This window comes from Rhinopithecus bieti, unplaced genomic scaffold, assembly GCF_001698545.2.
Source record: "Rhinopithecus bieti isolate Rb0 unplaced genomic scaffold, ASM169854v2 scaffold_32393, whole genome shotgun sequence".
In the NCBI taxonomy this organism is placed as follows: domain Eukaryota; kingdom Metazoa; phylum Chordata; class Mammalia; order Primates; family Cercopithecidae; genus Rhinopithecus; species Rhinopithecus bieti.
In genome coordinates this window covers 54,597-75,544 of record NW_016813794.1, presented here as the reverse complement: position 1 = coordinate 75,544, position 20,948 = coordinate 54,597, and the positions used below count along the sequence as shown (strand labels likewise).

At 42.9% G+C, this 20,948-nt stretch overlaps 1 protein-coding gene across 7 annotated transcripts in view; it reads right to left on the bottom strand.

Moving 5' to 3' along the window:
* Window positions 1-750: 750 nt before the first annotated feature.
* ETFBKMT (electron transfer flavoprotein subunit beta lysine methyltransferase) overlaps window positions 751-20,948 on the bottom strand; it is a 26,520-nt gene continuing 6,322 nt past the window's right edge. Inside the window, exons 1-5 of one of the 7 annotated variants that reach the window (XM_017848959.1) lie at window positions 14,751-14,898; window positions 11,857-12,285; window positions 4,711-4,841; window positions 3,247-3,609; window positions 751-782 (exon numbers count right to left, since the gene is read on the bottom strand). In XM_017848959.1, coding sequence (XP_017704448.1) covers window positions 3,266-3,609; window positions 4,711-4,841; window positions 11,857-12,170 — 789 coding nt within the window. In that variant the 5' untranslated portion in view covers window positions 12,171-12,285; window positions 14,751-14,898 and the 3' untranslated portion in view covers window positions 751-782; window positions 3,247-3,265. The other 6 variants (XM_017848955.1, XM_017848958.1, XM_017848956.1 and 3 more) reach the window with 6 other exon arrangements.

The following is a 20,948-nucleotide window of genomic DNA, read 5'->3' as shown; positions in this document are numbered from 1 at the left end:
GGCTATATATGTTGCCACTGCAAAGGTGGCATATATGTATATATGTGCAAAAAGGGTAAGGCCTGTTCTATGAAATTTTTCTAAAGATGAATTCAATAAAATTTAATACTGAATATTTAACCAAGTCAATCGTATTTTCCCCTTTTTGCAGAAACCAGTTTCAATCTAAGTTGTGAGCTTCTTTGGGTCTATGAAGGATTTATCTTCCTAAAACAGTTTGCAGTTTTATTTTCCTCCTTTTTTATGTTGCTAGTTGTATTAATTATTTCTCACCACTCTGTTTAAAATATCTGTACCCCATCTAGTACCCAGTATTCCCTATCACCCTTACCTCTTTTTCTCTTTACTACCTATCACCATCTGATGCCTGTTTTACTTTTCATTTGTTCATTATGTCTCCCTACTCTAGAATACAAATTTTGTAAGGACAAAATATTTATCTTTTTTTTTCATTGCTGTATCCCTATATCCCCAGTGCCTAGAACAGTGCCTGGTATATAATAAGCACTCAAATATTCATTGAATAAGTAAATATGGAAAGAAATAAAGGAGGAAAGAAAGAAACACCCAGTAATACCCAGCCTGGCCAATGTAGCAAGACTCCGTGTCTACAAAAAATACAAAATAAAAAAAACTAGCCAGGCATCATGGTGGTGCATGCCTGCAGTCCTAGCTACTAAGGAGGCTGAAGTGGGAGGATTACCTGAGCCTGGAAAGTCGAGGCTGCAGTGAGCATGGTCACATCGCGGAACTCCAGCCTGGATGAGAGAGCAAGACCCTGTCTAAAAACAAAACAAAACAAAAAACTCAACAACAACAACAAAAATTTCCAGTCTCTAGTCTGATTTATATGTTCTAATATAAAGAGATTGGAAGTCATCATTCCCATCCTCACAATAAGAATAAAGCTGAATAAACTGAAAACTCAACAACACTTAGATCCATTATAGAATTAAGGTTAAAGAGAAAATGCCTCACAAATTAGAAATGCAAATACAAAGAACCACAGCTTACAGGGAGCAGAAGCCTTTTGCTGGAGCCAGTACCAGTAGGAACATTTATGCTATAATTCCTGAGTTGCTGGAGGCTCCATGTGGATGGACTTAAGCATCAAAAGCTCCAGCCTGGTGCAGTGGCTCACACTGGTAATCCCAGCACTTTGGGAGGCTGAGGCGGATGGATCACCTCAGGTCAGGAGTTCGAGACCAGCCTGGCCAACATGGTGAAGCTCTGTCTTTACTAAAAATATAAAAATTAGCTGGGCATGGTGGCACATGCCTGTAATCCCAGCTGGGCGTGGTGATGCATGCCTCTAATCCCAGCTACTTGGGAGGCTGAGGCAGGAGAATCACTTTAACCCAGGAGGCAGAGGTTGCAGTGAGCCAAGATCATGCCATTGCACTCCAGCCTGGGCGATAAGAGTGAGACTCTGTCTCAAAAAAAAAAAAAAAAAAAAAAAAAAATCAAAAGCTCCAGGAATCTGTCCATAACCGTTATCTCACCAGGTGTGGCAACGCTGCCATCACTCTGAACCTACACTGCTTCTGGGAGCTGCCTAATTCACAGATTGTTCTTTGCTCAATTAAACTTTGTTAAATTAAAACAAACCAACTCAAGGGGGCCCACTCCTAGGGGAGACACCACACTTTCATAGTTTTACCTCCAGGATACCTACCAGGTTCTCAGGGTGAGGATCAGAGAAAAATCCTTTCTTCTCGTACGAGGATGGGGAAAGTAACCATTTTGAAATATGCCCAACCATGCAATTCCAGCTCTCAAGGGAAACTATTTTACCAGAGCCTAGCTGACCTGGGGGAAAGGAAGTACCCAGCTACAGCCTCCTCTAGCCTTCCTGTCTCACCAAAGGGACAAAAGAAAAGCTGAAAGCACTTGTGAAGGTTACAGCAGGAGCACAGGCTGACTTAACTGACTGAGACTTAATCACAGAACTATAGAACATACATTCTCCCATACTTCATCACATCATTTAGCCTACTGTATAATAACAGGGAATTACAGGTGAAAAAAACTGCAAGCTTCAGACTCTATGTAAGAAGGAATCTCTAGGGAAACTCAAAGATAACAGGGGAGACAACAGCAAGGACACTAGAGGAAAATTTAGCCTGTAATAGCTACACTACAGCAAACAATAGCCCTACCCAGATTTTAAAACCTCATGCTACCTTAGTTTACCTGCTTATTTATCCAATACATCATGTCTAGCTATCAACAAAAAATTACAAATCATGCTAAAAGACAAAACAGTCTGGAAGGACAAGCATCAAAACCAGACTCAGATATGGTAGACATTTTAGAATTATCAGATCATAAATTTAAAATAACTGATTAACATGCAAAAGGCTCTAATGCGAAAAGCATACAACATGCAAGAATGATGGGTGACATAAGCAGAGCTAGATGCTATAAGAAAAAATCAAAAGGAAGTGATAGAAATAAAAAACATGTCAGGCTGGTGTGGTGGCTCACACCTGTAATTCTAGCACTTTGGGAGGCCAAGGCGGGTGGATCACCTGAAGTCAGGAGTTTGAGACTGGCCTGGCCAACATGGCAAAACCCAGTCTCGACTAAAAATACAAAAATGACCCAGGCATGGTGGTGCATACCTAAAATCCCAGCTACTCCAGAGGCTGAGACAGGACAATCGCTTGAATGTGGGAGGTGGAGGCTACAGTGAGCTGAGATATGCGCCACTGCACTCCAGCCTGGGCAACAGAGCGAGACTCTATCTCAAAAAAAAAAAAAAAAAGCCCAGAGTTCAAGGCTGCAGTGCCCAATGATTAAGCCTCTGAATAGCCACTGCATTCCAGCCTGGGAGCAGAGACTCTGTCTCTAAAAAAAGAAAATACATATATATTCTTCTATGTTTTGTTTTGTTTGTTTAATTAAAAGTTACATCACAGTTGTTCTCAACTACAGAAACAGATCCGGCTACAATGTTTAATTCCTCTGCATTACTTAAATTAAATGCTGCCACCAGTGAGTATGGCATTGTATAATCATATTTTTTCAGTGGTTAAAATAGAAAAAAAATGCAGATAGAGATGTGTATAATTGGCATGCATAGAAATACAGAACCAGTTACATGACAAAAGTAAGCAAAACTCTAAACCTTCATATTTTAAAAACAAGATTTGCCATTTAACAAGAATTACATTCATTAAACTGAAGAGTATCTCCTATAGAGAAAACTTTTAGAGTCAGATCCAAATATTACTATATTCATACTTGGAAGCACTTCGACAACTCAAGGCTGAAAATCCCACACTGTGCTTGTTGTCAGTCCACTGTTTTCCTGCCTAGTAGGCTCCAAAAGTGAATATTCTACCACTTTGTGCAGGTGATGCTGAATGCTGTGTCCACTGAACTGGGGCCGCCCAGAGTCACCAATCAGTACTCGAGTTCTATAGGTCCAGAAGCACTTCTTCAGCCACTGATGAAGACTGTCTGCAAGGTTTTCGTCATAAAACATATCGCCAAGAACAACAAGGTCCCACTTATCTTGTTCCAAATTCAAAATGTTTTGGATTAAAATAGGAAAAGGATTCAGTCGGTTCAATTCACAATTTAGTGTAATAGCCATTCCTGCAACTTAAAAAAAAAAAAAAAAGCACAAAATGAATTGGTATATGCTAGGCTGTTATAATTCCCTGTTGATTAAATAATTTAGAAGATCTGCTAACAATATGTTTTTCTTCCTTTTTGTTGAAAGTTGTTGTTTAAAGAAGTCTAAAGGTTATCTCAATATAAGCTATACCACAATTTCCAAATACATGACTGGATATCCTGAAAACAAAACAAACAATTCAAAACACCTAGAAATGCTGGGAATTTTAGGAATATTTGCTGATTTCATTAACCAAAATATTTTGGTTTTTTACTGTGAACAGGGAAACAAGCCTTGGGCTTGATTGAGCATGGCAATAAATTAGAACTGAGACCCCTTGGCTGGGCGCAATGGCTCACACCTGTAATCCCAGCACTTTGAGAGGCCAAGGCAGGCGGATCACCTGAGGTCAGGAGTTTGAGACCAGCCTGGCTAACATGGTGAAACCCTGTCTCTAATAAAAATACAAAAATTAGCTGGACATGGTGGTGCATGCCTGTAGTCCCAGCTACTCGGGAGGCTGAGGCAGGAGAATCACTTGAACCCAGGAGGTGGAGGTCGCAGTGAGCCAAGACCATGCCACTGCACCGCAGCCTGGGCAACAGAGTGAGGCTCCGTATCCAAAAAAAAACAAAAGAACTGAGACTCCTTTATAAAATAAAGGTTTTCAAGGACTATATTCTCAGTGAAAGGGTAGACCAGAAGAAAATCAGATCAAATAAAAACTTACTTGTCTCAGCCTGTGTTCTAATGGAATAAAAATCACCCTCAAAGACAGGCCAACACTCACTCGGGTTTGGGGTCAAATATACACTATTTACTTATTTCAGGCAATTCCTAACCCATAAATTAACATAAGTGCTCCCTCCAGGATGTCTGGCAGACACAAATCCTCCTGGGAAAAATGTACCATCTACTCCGACCTCAGGGGATTCCTACAGATAATGTCCCAGTGCACACAGATTCACAATGTCTGATCACAAAATGCATACGACGACAAGCTACCACACTGAGCATGTGTACATACTTATTCTAGAGAAGAAAAAAAAGATGAGCCTTAAATATTTTAAAATATGAATCCTTACTAGGGTCTATGTCATTGGCCAAGATCCTTGATGCCCCGCTCATCTTAGCAGCAATAGCTGTTGCTCCACAACCACTCCCAAGATCTAATACAGATTTTCCTCGGACAACATCAGGATTATCCAAAAGATACCTAAATTAAAAAGAAAGGAGAAACATATCTCAGAGAGATGAGGAAAAATAAGTGTTGGGAACAGGCCCCCCAAAATCTGGCCAAAACTGGCCCCAAAACTGGCCATAAACAAAATCTCTGCAGCACTGTGACATGTTCATGATGGCTATAACGCCCACACTGGAAGGTTGTGGGTTTACCGGAATGAGGGCAAGGAACACCTGGCCCACCCAGGGCAGAAAACCACTTAAAAGCTTTCTTAAACCAAAACAATAGCATGAGTGATCTGTGCCTCAAGGACATACTCCTGCTGCAGACAGCCCAACCCATCCCTTTATTTCAGACCATCCCTTCATTTCCCATAAGGGATACTTTTAGTTAATCTAATATCTACAGAAACAATGCTAATGACTGGCTTGCTGTTAATAAATACATGGGTAAATCTCTGTTCGGGGCTCTCAGCTCTGAAGGCTGTGAGACCCCTGATTTCCCACTTCACACCTCTATATTTCTGTGTGTGTGTCTTTAATTCCTCTAGCGCCACTGGGTTAGGGTCTCCCCAACCCAGCTGGTCTCGGCAAATAAGAGGTATCCAAAAAAAGAAAAGGAAAAGAAAGAAAATACATGTCCTTAGGTTGACTGGACAAAAGAAACAGTGAAACGTAGCAGAAGAACTTGGTCCAACCTTGGCAAGTTTGGTCTGACTAGAGTGACACAAAAAGTCCATCTCCAGAGCTGGGCAGAGGTGGCAGAAGAAAGGACCTAGTCATTTGGTCTTCAGCAGGCATGAAGCACAGTACCACACAACTGACTAATCATGCTATTCAAGTCAATTTTTTTCAAAAAAAAGGTATAGATTGGGCACGGCGGCTCATGCCTGTAATCCCAGCCCTTTGGGAGACCACGGCAGGCAGATTACTTGAGGGCAGGAATTCGAGACCAACCTGGCCAACATGGCAAAATCTCATCTCTACTAAAAATCCAAAAATTAGCTCGGCATGGTGGTGTGTGCCTATAGTCCCAGCTACTCAGGAGGTTGAGGCAGGAGAATCACTTGAACCCAGGAGGTGGAGGTTGCAGTGAGCTGAGATTATGCCACTGTGCTCCAGCCTGGGCGACAGAGCAAGACTCTATCTCAAAATTAAAAAAAAAAAAAAAAAAAATACAAAAATTAGCGAGGGGTGGTGGCGGGTGCCTGTAATCTCAGCTACTCAGGAGGCTGAGGCAGAATTGCTTGAACCAGGGAAGCAGAGTTTGCAGTGAGCCAAGATTGCACCACTGCACCCCAGCCCGGGTGACACAGTGAGACTGTTTAATCATCCTGGCTAACACGGTGAAACCCCGTCTCTACCAAAAATGCAAAATAATTAGCCAGACGTGGTGGTGGGTGCCTGTAGTCCAGCTACTTGGGAGGCTGAGGCAGGAGAATGGCATGAACCCAGGAGGCAGAGCTCACAGTGAGCCAAGATGGCACCACTGCACTCCAGCCTGGATGACAGAGCGAAACTCTGTCTCAAAAAAAAAAAAAAAAAAGAAAAAAAAGTCTCTAGACCCACAAAACTCATTATGTCAAAAGGAAAGTTAAGCCTGGAGGCCAAGTTAGGGAACACTCTCCTTTCCTCATGCATAGATAGCTGTTACTTCCCAACCTTGTGTCAAAGCGCTATACATTAGCCAGACCCCTACAAAAGGAAAAGGTCTCAGGGACCTCCAGATGACTGCCCTCACAAATTGCTCATAAATTCTTTGCAGACCCCTAAACCTTTCGAGATGTATCTCCTCCCATAAACAAAAACATATCAACTCTAACTTTAGTCTGCTACCTAAGTCTAACTCCTTGTCCACAAAACTAAAGTGTTAAATTTCATACAATGTCCATTACAAGCTTATCTTCCTGGGTACAGAATAAAAACAGGGTAAGGCTAGGTGCAGTGGCTCACACCTGTAATCTCAACACTTTGGGAGGCTGAAGTGGGGAGGATCACTTGGGCCCAAGAGTTCGAGACCAGCCTGAGCAACATAATGAGACCCCGTCTCTACAAACAGTACAAAAATTAGTTGCTTATGGTGCCACATGCCTGTGGTCACAACTACTTGGGAGGCTGAGATGGGAGGATCACTTGTGCCCAGGAGGTCAAGGCTGTAGTGAGCAAAGATTGCACCACGGCACTCTGGCCTGGGTGACAAAGTGAGACCCTGTCTCAAGAAAAAAAACAGGATGAGAGCAATCATTCCTTCACCTACCCTGAGACATCTACGTAATTAACTCTTCCTTACTCCCTATTTTCGAATGTTCACCTTATGTAGAGCATAGATTTACTGGGCACTGACTAAAATCTCACAAGGATGTAATCATTTGCCTCACTGCCTAACCCACTGTTTCTACATGCCTTTTCCTCTTTAAAGAAATGTATAGCCAGGCACAGTGGCTCATGCCTGTAATCCCAGCTACTCGGGAGGCTGAGGCAGGAGAATTGCTTGAACCCAGGAGGCAGAGGTTGCAGTGAGTAGAGATCAAGCCATTGCACTCCAGCCTGGGTGACAGAGCGAGACTCCGTCTCAAAAAAAGAGAAAGAAAGAAAGAAAAGAAATGGGCCGGGCGCGGTGGCTCAAGCCTGTAATTCCCAGCACTTTGGGAGGCCGAGACGGGCGGATCACGAGGTCAGGAGATCGAGACCATCCTGGCTAACACGTGAAACCCCGTCCTCTACTAAAAACTACAAAAAACTAGCCAGGGCAAGGTGGCGGCGCCTGTAGTCCCCCAGCTACTCGGGAGGCTGAGGCAGAGAATGGTGTGGAACCCGGAAGGCGAGCTTGCAGTGAGCTGAGACCGGCCACAGCACTCCAGACTGGGTGACAGAGCGAGACTCCGTCTCAAAAAAAAAAAAAGAAAAGAAAGAAATGTATAAATGTCCAGGCGAGGTGGCTCACGCCTGTAATCCCAGCACTTTAGGAGGCCGAGGTGGGTGGATCACCTGAAGTCAGGAGTTTAAAACCAGCCTGGCCAACATGGTGAAACCCCGTCTCTACTAAAAATACAAAATACAAAATTAGCCAGGTGTGGTGATGCATGCCTGTAATTCCAGCAACTCGGGAGGCTGAGGTGGGAGAATCGTTTGAACCTGGGAGGGGGAAGGCTGCAGTCTGCCAAGATTGTGCCATTGCATTCCAGCCTGGGCAACAAAAGCAAAACTCCATCTCAAACAACAGAAAAAAAGAAAGAAAGAAAGAAATGTATAAATACTGTGCCTCCTAAAAACCTCTTAGAAGAGCACAGGCCACAAACTTCTCTGTGACTTGTATTTCTCTTGGGCTTAACAAACCTTGGCTGGTTGAGACTCATGCCTCAGTCTCTCATTTGGGCTGACAAAGTATTGAATACTTAGTACGTTCCAGAAACTACCAAGCACCAGGAATTAAGACTGACAAAATACTGCTAAAACAAAGACTAAAATTAAGTAAACTCAATCCAAGAGTCACTGTCTCCTCTAGACTAAATCATAGAGTGACTTTCCTGCTGCCTGAATTGTAGTACAATGACCTCTCTGGTAAAACCCAAAGTCCAGTTCAGCCAAGGAATTTGGACTAGAGCTAAACAGTTACCAAACAAGTGAAGATGGATGGGGAAACACTGAAATAACAAATTTCAGCTGACTCTTGATCTTAGGATTGGAGTAATAAGGAACAGTGGGTACTACTGAGGCAGGAGAATGGCAGAGGAATTCAGGGGTGAAGGGGACCCATTGGACATAGGCTAGCTGAAGCAATACCAAAAGCAAAACATACAAGATAGCAGAAACGGGACATATGAAATAAGAGAGTAAGCACTAATAGATAAGGGAGTAAGCAATGAGTTGGAACATGCAAGATAAGGAAAATAAGTTGAAAGGGCTTGCAGTAGCAATTTGGTTACAAGAAATAAAAGATAAGCAATTTTGTCGGGAAAGATAAAATACTGTTAAGAAAGGATGCACAATTAGCTTATGAGAAATAAAGTGCGGTTTAGGCACAATGAGGGAAAGGCAAGGATGAGCAATTCACTTCTGAAAAATAAAGTAAGGTTAAGCAAGTGAGGAAAAAGCATATAAAAGGCCATGAAATGTAACAAACCAGGGCTGATACCACTCACGGGTCAGCCTGATCCACTGCTGATCGCATTGTGCTTAACAAACTGTTTGCTGCTTTGCTACTTGTATGTGTGTCACATCCAATTCTTTGTTCATGGCACCAAGAACCTGGGACTTGACAACATCTACCAGTAAAACTATGGCAAAGTAGAGGTATACATGCCCTGTCTAAATAGCTGCTACCGCCAGGCACGGTGGCTCATGCCTGTAATCCCAGCACTTTGGGAGGCCAAGGCCGGCGGATCACTTGAGGTCAGGAGTTCAAGACCAGCCTGGCCAACATGGTGAAACCCTGTCTCTAATAAAAATACAAAATTAGGTCAGGCGCGTTGGTTCACGCCTGTAATCCCAACACTTTGGGAGGCCGAGGAGGGTGGATCACAAGGTCAGGAGTTCAAAACCAGCCTGATCAACATGGTAAAACCCTGTCTCTACTAAAAATACAAAAATTAGCCTGGCATGGTGGCACGAGCCTGTAGTCCCAGCTACTTGAGAGGCCGAGGCAGGAGAATCACTTCAACCCGGGAGGCGGAGGTTGCAATGAGCCGAGATCACACCACTGCACTCCAGCCCGGATGACAGAGCGACACTCCGTCTCAAAAAAAAAAAAAAAAAAAAATTATCCAGTGGGTGCCTATAATCCCAGTTACAAGGCAGGAGGATCACTTGAACCTGGGAGGTGTAGGTTGTAGTAGGCTGAGAGTGCACCATTGCACTGCAACCTGGACAACAGAGTGAGACTCCATCTCTAAATAAATAAATAGGCTGGGTGCAGTAGCTCACACCTGTAATCCCAGCACTTTGGGAAGCTGAGGTCAGGAATTTGAGATCAGCCTGGCCAACATGGTGAAACCCCGTCTCCACTAAAAATACTAAAAGTAGCCAGGTGTGGTGGATGGCACCTGTAATCCCAGCTACTCGGGAGACTGAGGCAGAAGAATTGCTTGAACCTGGAGTGGTTCAAGTGGAGGCTGCAGTGAGCTGAGATCACGCCATTGCACTCCAGCCTGGATGACGAGAACAAAACTCCAACTCTAAGTAAGTAAATAACTAGCTGCTACCCATCTTCAGCTCACCGTTGCCACACAGAATCCCTGTTTACCAGGTATCCTTGCTTTTCAAAGCAAATCGATTTTTACATGAAATCTCGCCAGTTTTAAATATCAGCAAATAATTTTTTTGAAGTTTATAAGTCCAGGTCAAACAAAACACACCTATGGGTCACCAATTTATGACATCTAACTCAGTCTCTTAAAGAAGATGATTTTATTTCAAGTTGATAGTCACTTTAATAGACATCACTTAAGATGTCAGCATTCTAAAACTATGATATAACTAAATAAAGCTTGAAAATCTAGCAACACAACGATCAGAACATTGGCATTATTTTGTACCAGCTGGAAAGCTTTCCAGTCCTTGGAATTTCCAACCAAAAGCTCTATGTTTGCATTTACACACTTTACTTAAAACTACATATAACACTAATTATGTAGGCTAGACCATTCCTGTGAAACAGAAGTCCTTATCACCTTTTTTGTTTCACAGCTTTAGAACCACAGGGCATAAACAGATGAAATCATTTACCAATCCTACAACAAAGACTAGATCAAAATGCAAAAAGCTCTTGCCTTTATTTCATCAGCTGTGTTTCAATAAGAAGTATAGTGTGGCTATGTGAGAAAATGCCCTAAGACCTCTGCAATATGGAGAGTTAGAAGATGGGGAGGGGGGATTAAAACGCAGATTCAAGTCCTAAATTTTCAACAAGCCTCTAGAGAAGAGGGATTTTTTCCTCACTCTATCGCCATGTTGGCCAGGCTTGTCTTGACCTCCTGACCTCAAGTGATTCGCCGGCCTCGGCCTCCCAAAGTGCTGAGATTACAGGCATGAGCCACTGAGACTTTTATTCTCTCTTTTAAAAATAGATACAGGGTCTCACTCTATTACCCAGGCTGGAGTGCAATGGTGCAATCACAGCTCACTGTAACCTAGAAATCCTGGGTTCATGTGATCCTCCCACCTCAGCCTCCTGAGTTGCTAAGATTACAGGCACAAGATACCACACCTGGCTAATTTTAAAAAACTTTTTTTTTGTAGAGACCTAGGCTGGTCTCGAACTCTTGACCTCAAGCTGTCCTCCTGCACTGGCTTCCTAAAGCACTGGGATTACAGGCACTGCACCCAATAGAAGAGGGAATCTTTGAGCACCCCACTCACTCACAGCTCCTGTTTTATGGGAAAAGAAGCAACTCTGGAAGGAATGTGAGGTTTATGGAGCGACATTCACTGAATTAAAGGAGAGCTGAAGGACTGGGTATTTAGCTTCCATCTAAAAACTCTGCAATGGTCATGCGCTATGAACCATGAACCTCCTAACAGATGAGATTTCTGGATCACTTATAGCTATCCAGGGTCCTGACAGCTGACTCTAGGATTTCTCTTGGGGAGACAGCTACTTGGGAAAATAGCTTGATAAGCTTGGGTTACAAGGGAAAATTATGCAACAAGGCAACCAAAAAATATGGCTAACCTAAGGTCAGGCTCAGAGGCCCACGTCTGTAATACCAGGACTTGGGGAGGTTGAGGACGCCAGGAGTTTAAGACCAGCCTGGACAACATAACAAGATCCTGTCTCTACCAAAAAAAAAAGAAAGAAAGAAAGAAGAAAAAACAAGAAGACTTTTGAGTTTTGCTAGTTTCTGTTTTGTTTTGTTTTTAAAGACAGGCCAGGCGGGAGTGCAATGGCAGGATCACAGCTTACTATACAGTCTCACCCTCCCAAAGTACGGAGACTACAGGCATGAGCCACCACGCCCAGACTTGCTGTGGTTTTTTGTAGAGGCTGGAGTTGGAGGGGACTGAAAAGAGCAAAGATCTGTACCACCTTAAAAGTTTCAATAGGGTAATACCTAGACAGGGCTTGGCCTCCTGGCCAGTAGATTGCCCAGTAAGGATCACTGTGGGGCCACAGGTCAGCTCTCTCCCACCAGAATTTGCATCTGGGGGTCAAAAGCCGCAACTGGATTTCAGGGGTGAGGCTACCACTGCTGGTGACTTCAGTGTTCTCCTCCAGGAAAGCCTTTATCTTAGGATCCAAAAAGCTTCCAGCTCCCCTCCAGGGACACCGGCCACAGGGAAACAAGAGAAGACCACTGCTTCGCATAGCCTGCAAGAGGAGACCACAGCGATTCCTGGGTGCTTTCCAACCTAGACTCAAAGCCATCAGGCCTTTCCCCAAACACAGGTTCTATCAATGTTCTGTTGATAATGGCCGCTTCTCAAGGAGAATGAACAAGGGTGTGTCTCCCAACTTGATCTCAACTGGAACCTCTGAGTCTCTGGGGGGGAAAAAAAGTAATACTGAGAATTCCAAAGAAGAACAACATTTCCAGATCCTATTACATAATAAGAAAATATTGGCCGGGGGCGGTGGCTCACGCCTATAATCCCAGCACTTTGGGAGGCCAAGGTGGGAGGATCACCTGAGGTCAGGAGTTCAAGACCAGCCTGGTCATCATGGTGAAACCCTGTCTCTACTAAAAATACAAAAAATTAGCCAGGCATGGTGGCGGGTGCCTGTAATTCCACTACTTGAGAATTGCTTGAACCTGTGAGGCAGAGGTTGCAGTAAGCTGAGATCGCACCATTATACTTCAGCCTGGGCAACAAGAGCAAAACTCCGTCTCAAAGAAAAAAAAAAGAAAATATTACAGTGTAAGCTCTGTATCTGATGACTCACATGTGCAAGTTCATTTCAGATGAAAGCTTTAGTGCATCAATTGGGAAAATCCAATCTTTTTAAATGATACCTTTTCACAAGAGAATCCTTTTAGTAATTTAACACAACAAATACACAAGCATTTGATTTTGAAAGAATCCTCAAGAAAATGCCTCTTACAGGAAATCAGGCATCCCTCAGTATCCTCAAGGTATTGGTTCCAGTATCCCTTGCTTCCAGGGTACCACAGAAGATACTCAAGTCCCTTATATAAAATGGCATATTTGCATATAAACTAAGCATATGCTGTGGTATACTAGGCATATGCTGTGGTATACTTTAAATCATCTCTGGATGACTCATAATAATACAACGTAAATGCTATGTAAATAGTTACACTATATTTTTGTGTTATTTTTATTGCTGTAATTTTACATTGCTATATTGTTATATTGTGGGCCAACTGTACAACTTCTTTCAGAAATTTAACAAAGTAGGCATGCTTGGTAACTGTGAACAAAATAACAGAAGTCTTCTGTCTTCAGGAAGCTTATTATTCCAGTGGTGGGATAAAGTAGTTAACAGGGCAAACACAGTTTTTGCCTTCATGAAGTCTAGCCAAGAGCTGGGGGGTTAATGAATTTATAATTGTCTGTGGGCAGAGATATATTAATACAAATTATATTGACTACTCGATTTCACTAAAGATTGTCATATCAGAAGACAATGCAATCAAGACTCAGGTTTTTTCCTTTAAAAATACTGTATTGATTTAATTGTAATAAAAGAACATCAACTCCTAGATCTCTTTCTGTAAAAGCATCTGATGGTTCGATTTTACCAAGCCTAAACCGAAAAGATTTGCTCCAATAGAAAAACACCTGTGCAACTGATCACAAAGACGTTTTATAGATATATATACATACACACACACACACACACGCTGATAAGAATAAATGAGAATGAGGAACAACAACTTAAACACAACTTATGCACCCAGTTGTTTGGAGACCTCGGATCTCTTCTGCATAAATGTTTTAAATGGTCTTAAATCCACTAAAGTATTTAGATTAGGGATCAAAAATCCAAATCCCTACAAGGGGCTGGACATCATAAATGAGTGATGCAGGCTAGCTGTAAAATAACAGAGGGGCTGTGGCAAGCTGGAGACTGTTTTCAAACAGTTCAAAAGGGCCAGGCAGGAACATGCTGCCAGACCCCTCCGATTTCTCAAAATCATCGAAAAAAATCTAGATATTGACACATTAGCTTCCACTTTTTTTGTTGTTGTTGAGACAGAGTCTCTGTCGCCCAGGCTGGAGTGCAGTGGTGCGATCTCGGCTCACTGCAACCTCCGACTCCCACGTTCAAGCGATTCTCCTATCTCAGCCTCCCGAGTCCTGGGATTACGGGCGCGTGCCACCATGCCCGGCTAATTTTTGTATTTTGTGTGTGTGTGTGTAGAGGCGAGGTTTCGCCATGTTGGCCAGACTGGTCTGGAACTCCTGACCTCAAGCGATCCGCCTGCCTCCGCCTCCCAAAGTGCTGGGATTACAGGCGCGAGCCACCACGCCCGGCCAGCTTCTGCTTTTAAACAACAGCAACTCATTCAAATATCAAAACTCAGGGCAGCCCAAAATGCATGTCAGGTCATACATAGCCTGTGAACTCAGCGTAGATTCCAGTGGGTATTAGTTACCCCACATCAGTGTCCTGGGATCGCAGAGGTCTCTCAGGGCCTGGTCTCCCATTAGACTAATTTTGTTAAGCAGTACTAGGCTGTCACTTGAATCACACAATGCAGCCTAAAGTTTAAAGGTAACGCAGAGCAAATAGAGATTATTTGGGATTTGGACCCCATGTCCTTTAGACCGGCGCTTCCCTCTCTCGTCCCAGCACCGATGAGGCATGGGTTATGACGTACGTGACTGTGGCGGCCACTGGGTATTTCTCTTAATGAGAAGGAGAGCTGACGGGATCAAAAGGGTTACGTTCCAGAAACTGTAGACGACTGCGTCATTTTCCTCCAGAGGCGGGGTGGAGTCGATCTTAAAGGGGCAGGCAGCGTCCTCCCGGTCTCCTTACCTAGCTTTGCTGACACCGCCCTCGGAAGTAAAGCACAGGGCTCGCCTGTCACTCACCCTGGCGACTCTTCCTGCGCATGCCTTACATTTTCTGGGTCCCGCTACCAAAACTCAGCCAAGCGCGAGCTGCTGGCTGTGGCCGGGATGTGGGCGGGACGGACGGCGGGCCCTCGCGGCCCCGCCCTTTTTCCCAGCAGCGCTTTCTTTCGCCTTCACTTTCTTAAAGGGCCAGAAGCGCGAAACCAAAGGGCGCCCTGACCTCGCCTGGAAAATAAGAGAACGTTAAATCTGTGTGCAATGTTTGTAGAATTTTGATTTCTAAAATTTCATTCTGAAACTATGTATCCAACACCTACTATGTACCAGTCGCACTTCCAGGCACGGGACATAGAGTGGTGAGCAAAATAGACCCAGTATATTTTTTTTAAAAAAGACACCGTGTAAGGCCTTTGTGCTGCCTACATTCAACTGCGATTAAATCATAATGATGTCCTTTCTTTTCTAACAATTCATAAATTCACTATCAATTTATTTGCAGCCTATATCACTCGAGTCTGGATCTACATATATCCACCTTTCAACTGGACCCACATCCCACTGGACCCTCAACTCAACACTCAAAGTTAACTCAGCATCTCACCTGACAACAATTAAAACCTGCTCTGGGGGGAAAATGGTCCAAAACTAAGAAACAGGAAAATTGTGTTTCTGCATCTTAGTTTGCAGTTTGAGAAATACACTGGCACCTGCCTGTTCAAAATTAGAATTTGTCGCTGGGGTTCTCTGCTCCTGCCATGGGTGTAACAGCTTTCTGTCTTTCCATGTAAACTGGAATCTTTAGTAACTACTACAAGGAAAGGACACTTTGTGCTTCCAGTCAACAGCCCCAGATGCAGCCTTATCATTTCTTTCTTAGTTGAATGGCGTACTTGCTATATTCTTGTTGATAAGCTACACACCTTGCATTTCACAGTATTCTGCCATAGATTTCCTATGTAATAACTGATATAATGTGTTTATGACCTGCATTCATCCATTTATGAGCTGCTTTTTTTCTTAATTAGTTGCTGATGTAAACTCGTTTTCTCAAGTATAATAACTTTTCATTACCACACTCTCCGATTCTCCTGCAAATAGTGAACCTTGATCCATGTTCAAGGTCAATTTGTATAAGAAATATTGTTTTTAACCAGCTTCTGTGTTCTATCCCAATTAGTAGTTTGAACATCCCAGTCACTGCCCAAGAAACCAGAATGAACAGGCTGACCTAACATTTCTACAAAAAAGAGTTCCTGGTAAAAAGTTTGGTAGCCATCACTGAAGATGCATTTAATAATGTTTGGATAACTCATTCAAAACTTGCAACTTGGTTGAAGGGACTGCAACATGCCTTTCCTGTTCCATAATGGTTTTAAAACTGGTCCAGTTCTTTCTGTCCCTCCTGCCATTGCCTTAGTTTGGCATTAGTTTGGCATTATAATGGCTTGCCTGGGTTCCTATAACTTGTCTTTCTCTAATTCTGCCTTCCTTAAGACTATTTTTTTTTTTTTTTTTTTTTTTTGAGATGGAGTCTTGCTCTGTCGCCCAGGCTGGAGTGATCTCGGCTCACTGCAACCTCCGCCTCCTGGGTTCAAGCCATTCTCCTGCCTCAGCATCCCCACTAGCTGGGATTATAGGCGTGCACCACCACGCCTTGCTAATTTTTGTATTTTTAGTAGAGATGGGGTTTCACCATGTTGGTCAGGCTGGTGTCGAACTTTTGACCTAGTGATCCGCCCACCTCTGCCTCCCAAAGTCCTGGGATTACAGGTGTGAACCACCGTGACTGGCCAAGACTATTCTTTATATTGCAGCTTAAATGATTTTTTTTGCTGAAGCTTAGATTCCATAGTCTAGAAAAGGCCTACCCTTCCCAGATAAAGCATGAAAAACAGGGACATAGGGATTTTCTTTTCTGTTGTTTAGTGTTGATGCGCTGTAATTTCTTAATAGAAAGGACCGATTTTAACAAAATTGACCCACATACATCCAAGCAGACTTGTGAACTGATAACAATTTGAGCTCTTGTCTATCCTCATGATTTTTTTACTTTAACTACCTGCCCTACATTTTTGTTTACAAAGCCAGTTCTCTAATAATTGGTCCCTCTTGCAGGTGCAAGTAAAAAGTTTTACCCAACTTTGTCTTTACGGGGTTTTGGTTTTCAACAAGTTATTCAATTACACTTATTAGCTGTATGATCTTGGACACATTACTAAACCTTCTTGATAATCAGTTTCTTCATCTGTAAAACAGTGATGATAATAATAATGTTTTAGGAAGATTTAATGAGATAAAAGCACACCGTGTTTAGCCCAGTTCCTGGCATGTAGTAAATGCTTGCTAAGTGTGCTGTTACAGTGATGATCGTTATTACAAACACAGAGATTGATGAGCAGCAGATTGGGTTTTCAGTTAAAGCTGAGAGGATCAGACTTGAAGTTTAGAAAAATGTTTTATGCTGCAGGTAGCAAAGAGTTTAGAGTGGGGGCAAGACTGAAGACAAGGAAACCGCCATTGGAGGATATTATGGTAATCCAAGCAAACAATAACAGAGGCAGAACTAAGGTAACTGCAACAGGGATGGAAAGAATTGGAACATCTGAAAATGATTAAGGATGAGCTATTAGCAGGACTTGGAGACTAATTAAATAAACGCGTTTAACCATAATGCTAGCCAACCTCAGGGCAAGATGGTTTCTCTTGCTCCACTCAACTGGCCTGTGCTGTTCATCAGCAGGCTATCTGTGTTCTCCCTTGCCTAAAACCCGCTCTAGCTCCCCAGACCTTCATTGGTACAGCTGGAATCCTGACTACAGCTTTCCAGGCCCATGCTAATCAGTCCTGACTTAACCTATCCTGCCTCTTTTCAATACGCTCTTCTCCCCTCTCTGCTGCAATTTGTTTTCCTCCCACAGCACCTTGTTCTCTCATCCCTAGGCCTTGTTGAAGACAGAAAGCTGCCACTGCCTCCCACCCCTAACTGCTCCTCACTGTCCAAACCACCTACTCATCCTTCAGAACTCAGCTCAAGGTTAAGGTCCTCTGAAAAGCCTTCCCTAACACGTCAGCCTACACACTAATCTTCCTATTTTCTTAGCTTCCTATGGGCATGTTCAACAAGAATATCAAGCAGAACTGTCACTGTCTGTCTAGACTTGAAAGCAGACTATCTCATTATTCTTTTAGCCTCTAGCACAGTTAGACACTCAATAAACTCTGTTAAATGAAAGAAAAGGCAAATACGTGAGTAAAATAACCGACATTACATATCAGTATCTCATTTTACAAATTTACTTTTAACAGCTTTATTGAGGTATATTTGACATAGTCTCACATTGGCAACTTTGCATGTTTACAGAGTACAATCTAATGTCCTGACATATGTTTTGTCAACCCAAATGAGAGACTGAGGCAAGAATCTCAATCAATCCAGGTTTACTGAGCCAGAGCTTAAAGGTGTGCCCAGGAAAACCCCGAGTCACAGAAACATGAGTCTGTGGCCTGTGCTCCTTGGGAAAGGTTTCAGGAGATTCGGTATTTACACATTTCTTTAAGAGAAAAGACACGCAGGAAAAGGGAGATAGACAGTGAGGCAAATGATGACATTCTTGTGAGATTTTAATTAGTGCCCAGTAAATCTATGCTACACATGAGATAAGGGCAAACATTCAAAAATAGGGAGTAAAGGAAGAATTCATTATTCAGACTTCTCAGGATAGGTAGAAGAATAATGGATCTCATCTTTGTTTTTCACTTGGGAAGATAAGGCTTATAATTGGCACTATCAGTGTGAAATTTACCAGACTTTAGGTTCCTGGACAAGGAGTTAGACTTAAGTTGCAGACTTAAAGTGACAGTTGACATGTCCTTATTTATGGGAGGATTTATTATACACCTTGAAAAGTTTAGGAGCCAGGAAAGAATTTTCTTATGAGCAATTTGTGAGGGCAGTCATCTGGAAATACCTGAGACCTTTTCTTTTTGTAGGGATCTGGCTAACGTATAGCACTTTGACACAAGGTTGCGAAGTAAGCAGGCTTAACTTTCCCTTTGGCATAATAAGTTTGGGGGTTTTGAGACTTTTTATGCTCCTTTACAGTATATACTCATGAAACCATCACCAAAATCAAGATAGTGAACATATTCAGTGCTCCTGTATAATTGCTCCCTCCAGTTCTTCCCCCACTTTTTTTTAAACCTTTTTGTTCTGTTTTTTGTTTGTTTGTTTTTTTCATGAGACAGAGTCTTACTCTGATGCCCAGGCTGGAGTGCAGTGGCGAGATCCTGGCTCACTGTAACCTTCTCCTCCCGGGTTCAAGCAATTCTCATGCCTCAGCCTCCTGAGTAGCTGGGATTACAGGCGCGCACCACCACACCTGGCTAATTTTTGTATTTTTAGTAGAGACAGCGTTTCACCACGTTAGCCAGGCTGGTCTCGAACTCCTGACCTCAAGTGATCTGCCTGCCTCGGCCTCCCAAACTGCTGGGTTTACAGATGTGAGCCACGGCACCCATCCAGTCCTTCTCCCTTCTTCAGTCCTTTACAACCATTCTTGGCTTTCTGCCACTATAGATTGCTTTGTTTTTTCTAGATTTTCATATGCATGCAATTGTACAGAGTTTATATACTGTTTTTATCTTATTTCTTTCACTAGTAATTATTTGTATTCATCCATGTTTCCTGCATCAATAATTCACTCCTTTATATTACTAAGTAGTGTTTCATTGTATGTATAGATAAGCTCCCATGTTTGTCCATTTACCTGTTGATGGACATTTGAGTTTTCTTTCTTTTACTATTATAAAGTTGTTTTGAACATTTGTGTCCAAGTCTTTGTATAGCCTTATGCTTTCTTTCCTTTGCGTAAATACCTAGGAGTGCAATAGCTAGATCATATGGTAGGTGTATGATTAATTGCAAACTTTTTCTAAAATGGTTGTGCCTGCTGGGCACCGTGGCTCATGCCTGTAATCCCAGCACTTTGGAAGGCCAAGGTGGGAGGACCACTGGAGGTCAGGAGTTCGAGAACAGCCTGGCCAACATGGTGAAACCCCGTCTCTACTAAAAATACAAAAATTAGTCGGACATGGTGATGTCTGCCTGTAATCCCAGTTACTCAGGAGGCTGAGACAGGAGAATCACTTGAACCCAGGAGGCAGAGGTTACAGTGAGCCAAGATCGTGCAACTGCACTCCAGCCTGGATGACAGAGCAAGACTCTGTCTCAGAAACAACATAAAATAAAATAAAATAGTTATGTTATTTTACATTTCCACCATCATTGCATGAGATTTCCAATTGCTCCACATCCTAGCCAACACTCGCTAATATCTGTCTTCTTTTGTTCTTTTTTTTTTTTTTTTTTTTTTGATTGAGACGGAATTTTACTCTGTCGCCCAGGCTGGAGTGCAGTAGCACTATCTCAGCTCACTGCAACTTCTTCCTCCCAGGTTCAAGTGATTCTCCCACCTCAGCCTCCCAAATAGCTGGGATTACAGGCGCCCGCCACCACACCCAGCTAATTTTTTGTATTTTTAGTAGAGACGGGGTTTCACCATGTTGGCCAGGCTGGTCTCAAACTCCTGGCCTCAAGTGATCCCCCCACTTCGGCCTCCCAAAGTGCTGCGATTACAGGCCTGAGCCACCACGCCCAGCCTCTCCCCAGACTTTTGAAGGAAGTTTGTAGTTTTGGGTTTTCTGGAGCTTCAGCTTCCTTCCAGCTTCTCTCTACCAAATTGCCCTTGCAACAAATCTATGGCACCGTGTCTGTGTAAATTTGTGTGTTTCCTTTTTTCAGTTCCTTATCTGCAGTTTGTACTTGTTGCTCCCTCAGTTAGTAACCAGGCAAACTTTTAAGCACAGGTCACTGAGTCACACCTAAACATCTGACAACTGACACTATATAAGACCAGTTGGCTACAAAAGGGAATCCTCACTCCCTGCAAAACCCAGAAATCTTCAGCTAACTAAGGCTGTGGTGCCATCTACTGATAATTTAGCTTAACATGTAGCCAACAATTTAGCTTAACAATTTAGCCAAGTGTGTTTCAGCTAAAATGGTAAGAGCAAAAACAAAACTGAAACTTAAACAGAGTCATGTATAAAGAGCAAAGATTCTCACCCACAATGTTACTACACACTGGTACCTTTTTTTTTT